Source organism: Buceros rhinoceros, unplaced genomic scaffold (assembly GCF_000710305.1).
Source record: "Buceros rhinoceros silvestris isolate BGI_N320 unplaced genomic scaffold, ASM71030v1 scaffold28812, whole genome shotgun sequence".
In the NCBI taxonomy this organism is placed as follows: Eukaryota; Metazoa; Chordata; class Aves; order Bucerotiformes; family Bucerotidae; genus Buceros; species Buceros rhinoceros.
Genome location: NW_010398096.1, coordinates 15948 through 23443, shown reverse-complemented (window position 1 = coordinate 23443; position 7496 = coordinate 15948). Strand labels below are relative to the sequence as shown.

The 7496-nt window shown below is 35.6% G+C and overlaps 1 protein-coding gene across 1 annotated transcript in view; it reads left to right on the top strand.

Annotated features, from left to right (window-relative positions):
- Positions 1-7496, top strand: part of LOC104488855 (chromosome unknown open reading frame, human C9orf84) — a gene marked incomplete at both ends in the record, with an annotated part of 29280 nt that overhangs the window by 8119 nt on the left and 13665 nt on the right. The window contains 3 exons of the mRNA XM_010130947.1: positions 151-327; positions 3296-3403; positions 5137-5324. Coding sequence (XP_010129249.1) covers positions 151-327; positions 3296-3403; positions 5137-5324 — 473 coding nt within the window. The remainder of the gene's footprint in view (positions 1-150; positions 328-3295; positions 3404-5136; positions 5325-7496) is intronic.

The following is a 7496-nucleotide window of genomic DNA, read 5'->3' as shown; positions in this document are numbered from 1 at the left end:
CTGCTGAACAACTGTTGTTCTATTAATGTTACAACTTTCATGAAGAAGTCAGTGTGGCTTGTGTTTTGCTGCGTCTTTTGAATGTTCTTGTCCAGCACTAGTATATGAATCCAAACTTTATTAATATGGTTCTTTTATTGTGCTATCCAGAGAGCCAATGCCAGGCGTACTGCCTCTTGGAAGAAGCCGCTGCTCCAGTTCTAAAAGATTTGACACATATGGGTGTACTTGCTTCTGTAAATTGGAGCTTTGACAGCGTTAAATTTGATCATACAAGGTTTTTCTTAAAACAGCAAGAGAAAGTGATATATGATCATTCTAAAGACGGTATGTCTTTTTTTTAAAAAAATTATTTTCCTTCTTTAATACTAATACAGGTATTAAGAAGAACTAGTCTCCTAGTTCTTTAGCATCACTTTTATTAACCTCAATATTGTAATATAAAAAGTATTCTAATTGAATGTCATTGTAAAATATTTTAGATATGCTTCAGAAAAGTTGCTTCTATATCAAACTATGTTTAATTTTTTTGTTAGATTTTAGAATTAAAATCTGTCTTTTTTGTTGTTGTTGTTTCTTTGCTTTTAATAGCTATTATCACATCTGCATCATACAAATTGCTAGGCCTATGTAAGAAATAAGGAGAAAAAAAAATCCATATTAATTTGGTTTCTTTCTAACTTCATTTATCACTTAAATGTGAAAACCCTATGAAATCAGAAAAATTAAAATAAAAGTAAGCAAAATGGGTGACCTCTTACAAAGATTTTTGGCCATAGATAAAGAGAGGGTCAGAAAACCTCACAACAAAATACAAACTGTGTTTGAGGATGATTAGAGAGCTGTTGGGTATTTTGGATTATTTGTTTTGTTGTACAGGTCATAGTTCTTAAAATAAAAGTAATGATAATTAAATTGCAAACGAGAAAGAAAGCAAATAACAAAAATAAGGTCTCTGCGGAACGACAGCCTGTGATCTATACAATTGTCAGCAGGGTCTCAATTTCAGAAACCCTACAAAAACTTACAGAACTACTTCTGCTTCTCAAGACCAAGGGGAAAAATATGTAAGAGCCTACATTTTAATTCCAGGTTAATTTAAGAAAACCTACATCCTTTCAAATGCAGGTTATGTGCTGTAGAAATGTGGCCTAAAGTAGGAGCTGAGCTGAGTGCCATGTTTATTCAAACTTCAGGGTCTTCTTTGCTTGTAGATTAGCTGTGCACTGTATTACCAATTGCTAAAATTACAGCAATGAAATCAAAGAAAATGATTAGTGGTCCTTGCTTTTAAGGGCAAGTGTTTTCTGAGGAAGGGATCATATTTACCCATCCCTTGTTATACAACAATAACTGTTGTTGAACACAAAATTGACCTATGAAAGAAGTGGGTCTTTGGACCACAGATTAAGGAAAGCAGTAAAAACTTTTTCTTCTTTATTTAAAATAAAAAAAAAAAAAGTCAAGTTGATTTAGCTACTGTTGTCTACGTTGAGAAGACAGAAAAGTGCAGGGGAGATTGTGTTTTGTCCCCAACTAAAGAAGCAGAAGGAGGTAAGGATTTTCTTGTTGGAAGTTCCATAGAAACACAGAAATGAGGAGGACTCTAAAATATCCAATCCATTCCTAACTAATATTTCTCTAACTGTGTAGGAGATTCCAAAATCTCCCTGGTAAAGAGTTTCACAATATCCAATCTCATTCCACTTTACTGCAGACCATGCTGATGCATTTTCTCATTGTGATTTGTGACCATAGAAAACAATCACTTGCTATGACGGTATTAGAAGATCTATCAGAAGATCTGTTAGAATATTATTATTCCCCTGCTGGTCTTTTCTTTCTGCACCAAGTATCACCAAATGCTCCAGTCTTTCATTATAAAATATGGTTTCTTACTGTCTTGCTTTGTTTCTAAATGACCTGTATTACTCACTGAGTTTTCATGGAGAGTAGTGTCAAGAAGTGGACATCGTCCTTCAGTTTCAACACCTTCACTGACAGAGTTGAATAGTCACTTTCTGTCTTTTGATACAGAATAGTGACAAGATCTTTGTCTTCCTCGCTGTTCCCCCTAATTCTTCTGGGTGCTGCATTTCTAAGTTTGATTTTTCCTTCCTAAGTGCCTCCCTTGTCTTTTTGAATTAAAAGCTGTGTTGATCCCAGTACAAAGAACCAGCTAATGTTTTTCTTGTATAGTGCATCTTATTCAGTAATACCTTGATCAACTCTAATCATTTACTCTTTAGTTATCTCCTCAACCATTTTTTAGCACATGAATTATGCTTTTTGTTATTCAGTCCGCTTATTTTGCAGGAGTCACATATTACACTTTTTAAGGGAATGAACACCACCACACCCTGTGTGCAGTTCCCCAAAATGCCTTGCTTCTTCAGATGAGTAATTCCTTCCAGTTCAGACAATTCTTTGAAGGTTTATTTAACATGGGTACATGATACAGTATAGGTAGCCCATAAATTGTTTGATTTACTCTATGGGTTCAAAAAGAAGCAAACGTCCTCCAAATTTACCTTCTCAAAGAATGACAAGATTCTCATCAGGAGAGGTGTGGGGAAGGTAATATCAGAACTTAAGACTCTACATGGATCATTGTTGGAAGGAAATAGGAATTCTTCTCATGATACGTGTGAAGACTAGCTGGATCCAACTCATCTGTCACAAAGAACGTGGCTTTTACAGTCTAAAATTTGTTGAAAAGGTTCTGTAAAAAGCTCAATCTGAAGTTATCACTGCTTTAAAATGGCCAATTGGTTAGTGGATGATCTGTCATTTTGATTTCTTGGAAAGAGTTCTGAAATGTTTGGAAAACGGGTTAGATAAAGTTATAGTCCTGTTGAAAAAAGTAGTGATTTGACTAATCAGATGGGAAATAGTAATATAAACAGCTGGGCATGTATGATGGACTAAAAGATGGGGAGTTTATCAGTTGCCATATGTATTTAAAGATTACCTTACTAAAATCAGTAAGACACCGTTGATTTAGTAGCATGCCTGGGGGAATTGTTGTCCCCTCCTCCAGCAAGCACCATCTCTCCCTACACACCTTTCAAAAACTCTTCCCTGTGTGCCACTTGGTCTGGGTCAGATGACAGGGGAAAAGTTATGCTATATCATAACCTATTTGGTAAGACTGCTCTTTCTGAGCTTTCAAGATTAAGTCTAAGCATGTTTAATGAAAATTCTGAGATACCAGGATCTTTTAAATTGATTATGGAAATACAGTGTAATTTCTGGAATTTTATACAGACGAGACCTGTGTCTTCTATTTGTAAAGGTAAAATAGATAAGAAGGAGATCATGCTGTTCAGACATGCCGCTCTGGCGCACCTGCTGGTGACAGTTCGAGATCTTCTGTTAACCTGTGGCTTGGACACAGCACTAGGTTTGTTTTTAGTACTCCATAAAGATACCCAGACACCCAATGCTTTGTGTGTAAACTTTAGTCTGTCCTTCATGTTTGTAGGCTGTGATTCTTTGCCATTGGCATACCTCCAGCGTAACTTCGATATGCTTCCTTATTTCTGTTCCATCGTTAGAAAGTCATTCACTGCAGATTGTACTTTGGTTGTGTATATTCTCAGTTCATTACTAATATACCACTGTTTGTGTTGTTACATGGATTTGCCTAAAAAACATTTGTATGAACTTCCATATACGTAATGTATTGTCTCATACCTCAGAATGACAAATCTTCATTAGAATCCCTTCACATGGAAACCAAGAAACATGCAAAAATAGGAGGTCATTTGTTGTCCACCTTCAGCAAGTGTGGAACAGTTTCCACCTAAAAATATTCTTAGGCTTCTTGGGAATAAGCTATTTAACAATGAGGGCATTTTAAGCAAAATCTGAAATATTATCTAGCATATCACAAGGCAGGGAGTTTGAAGTTACAGTCCAGTTCTTAGCACTGGACACACATAAAAGATTTTTTAGAGTTTTTTTGGTTTTACGCTATTCAGATTTGGAATATGAAAATTCGTTGTAACCCAGTTATATGCCTGAAATGATGATGCCATGCTTGTCAAGTTCCCATAGTTACATATTGTGAATTTCCAGATAAATCTAATGGAACAGATTCTTGAGGAGCTGAAATCAGCTTTTAGGAATGTCCTACAAAATCAGGCTCTGGCTCTCTTTACAGGACACAAGGCAGTTCAGAGCATCCAGCTTCAGTCACTCTGAATTATCCGTTGACGGAGCGTGTTGCCTTAAAATTGGTGTAAAATGGAAAACATCTGCCATAAACTGAACTGTGGGGAAAATAAATTATTTTGTATTCACTTGAATATTTCTATCAATAAAAGAACAGGAAGATACAGAATTAATATATAATAATTAATATGAGTAGAATCCTAAGTAGAATTTTTTTCTCAAATTACTATAAGCAGCATCGGAGGATGAGAGGGAGCTAAATGAGCAGTTCTTCCTCCTCTGTTCTGTTCTGTTGCAGCAAAAGCACTCCTAGATGGTATTTCAGAATTACACAGCACCTATCCTTCCAGATACCAGTAACACCTCAGAACACAGGAACCCGCACAAGTAAAAAAATCTGAAAAAAACATAAGAAAATTGAGCCAGATACTAGGCAGGCCCTGTAGTCCTGACCGTTGTTGTGATGTGCTGTGCTGTGTAATTCATCGCATCATTGTTAGATGTAGTTTTTCTTTATGCATTTTCAAATAACCCCGCTATTCATCACCATTTATACACAAAAGGCATCATTCCGACTTGGGAAATAGTTGTGATAGTATGAAGAGTGGTGAAAACACGGTACAAGCTTTGGGCAGGAGGAATAAAAATAAAGTTGTTATTTAATATAAACCATAAAGACTAGTTAAATATAACATCTGCTGCTATAGAATGCAGTGTTTTGTAGTTCTATCTGGAGTCATATGGCAGATACTACAGGAGGTATAGCAGTTTTGTAAAGGCCATTTATCTGATGTACCTGATTAGTAGCAGTAATATGCTTCCATACTGGTGAGCCATTAAATGTTCATCTTTTCTGTGCAAGATACCTTCATATATTTTAAATTGACTTGTAGATCAAACTCAAATTTTGTCAATTATCTTTTGGCACTGCAATTACTTGTTGTGTTGCTTTATTAACAGGTTATTTGTCCAAGGCAAAGGATATCTATAAAAACATCTTAGAATCCTCTTTGATTAACATCTGGAGGCAGTTGAAGATTGTACAGTACAGCTGCCAGAAAAAGCATGAACCAAATCCCAAAATAACAGAGCTTCAGTGTCAAATGTTAAATTGGATGCAAAGTTACGGAGAGAAACACAGTGTTAAGGTTAACAATGTAAACAGTTTCTCTTAAGCAAACAAAATGCTCCAGACTATGTGAATAATTATAAAACTGTCTTTCAACAAGGGATGGTGTATGGAAGAAAGTCTCACAATTACTTTTGCAACTCACAGTATCTGTTGGATACCTAAGGGTAACATAAAGCTTAAGACCTCTGTCGGGAGCAGTGCAGGTTTCTGTTTGATCAAATCTCCCCTTCTTGCATGACTGAAATAACATGCCTATGAGTTTTAACATTGCCATGGCTTCATCTTGTTGCAGGTGGTTTTGTTTCCCTGGTACGCATAAAGTATCTTGTCACTTGCTGAAATCTTTTATTTGAAGGCCTCAATCTTTTGGTGCAAAGAGAATCACAGCACAGGTCAGGATTTTGTATTTGTAGAGTGCAGCTCAGGGCATACACACCATGGAGCGTATGATACTGTTATCCATAGATGACCTCTGCTTAACCCATGTAGCAGACCATTATAATTGTATAAGAAGCAAATACCCATAAATGGTAGTTACGGCATGGAGGATAAGGTTGTGGAGGAGATTCAAAATAAATATTTTTTTTTGTCGGGATATGTGAGTGTTTTGGGTGATACCATGCAGTGCAAAAAGACATTTTCCTTTGCAGAATATTTCTTCCACATAATGAAACGGAATAAAATTTTTAAGTGTCCTGGCTGTTCAGTATAGAATTTGCGCTGCTGAACGCACAGCCAGAAAAGATGAATCTTCAAGCTTACTTTAATTTATTTTAAATTTTTTCTATACTTCACCTCCTGGAGATTTCTTTTTCCTTTGTTCCTTGTTCCTTTCTGTTAAGAGCTGCACTAAGAGCTCTGAACATCTTTTGATTAAATATTCCTCAGAAGAAAATTGTAATAGCTTATTGTACATTTTAGAGTTTAAAATGGAAATGAAGCAACCAGAACAAAGTGGTGTAGTTTATCTTGGTGTCTGTCCCTCAATAGAGGCTCTAAGCAGATTTCAGCAGAATTTTTTTCTTCTTTAGAGTAACACATTTTGCTTTGTGATACTAGGATTATGCTGTACTAGGAGACATATGAAAACTTGGTCATCTTAATGTCAGCTCAGTGACAATTTTGCTTTTTTTCTCAACTCCACTAGGTATGATTTTTAAAACTTTTAACTATAACTCTCCTGAGTTTTGACTTGCTTGATTTATTTAAATGTACAGTCATGCACATATAACCATGCAGTATAAGGAAGATTGTTTACTATTCCCTAGCATTCAGAGACAGGTTTCAATGAGCCAGAACAGGTAGAAGGATTCTTAAAGTCCTGTCTTAAAGAATTGAAAGTAAAAAAGTAAAGTAAAAGCTGTATTGAATAAGTCATTTCCTGTTCTGTCACGTCAGCATCAGTCAGTATGATGTGAAATATGATCATCTGGTTATCCTTTCATTAGCCAAAATGGTTATTGTTGCAGGATTATAATGGGATGTTTCCTTTATAAGCAGAAGTTGCTAATGGAATAGAATAAACTGAAAATTGCTCTCTGTTTCATTATCTTTTGTGCTCATGATTAGATAGAACATGACTAAAAATGTCATACTGCTCACAACAACATCTAATGAGTACCTTGTTGTATTGCATGTGAAAAAGCAGATATTCATTCTAAAATGCAGTTGTCTGAAACTGCTTGGAAAGAGCCAGTGGTTTGTCAGGTGGCCGTTCAGTGCAACAACCATGTGGAAAGGGAAATCTGCTTTCAGCTTGTCAGGTTGACCAATATCCAGAAGTTCTTTTCTGACAAAATCTAATATATATAATATTCGTATATACAATTGTCTTGCATCTGTAAGTCTTGTGTGTACTATAAAAAGTGTCTATACAATGCATAAAGGTTCAGAGATCATTCTATCTGAAAGTATGGTGTAAATTCTGTATGTACATACATATTCTTTGTTACATACTTTGATTATGTAGCATAAGTTCAGTTTCTATCAGTTAAAAAGGTAGACAAAGTAAACACTTCCTCTGGTAGTGATTCTTTTTAAAACTGTGTCAAATCTGTAGATCCTAATCCTTCTCAACATTTTCATCTTAAGCATATTTAATAAGTCTCAGAGATAAGCAATCTCTGGTAGGAACAATTCAGTGTCCTCTTTTCTGTGGTCTGGAAAATCTTTGTAATTAGTTCAGCAG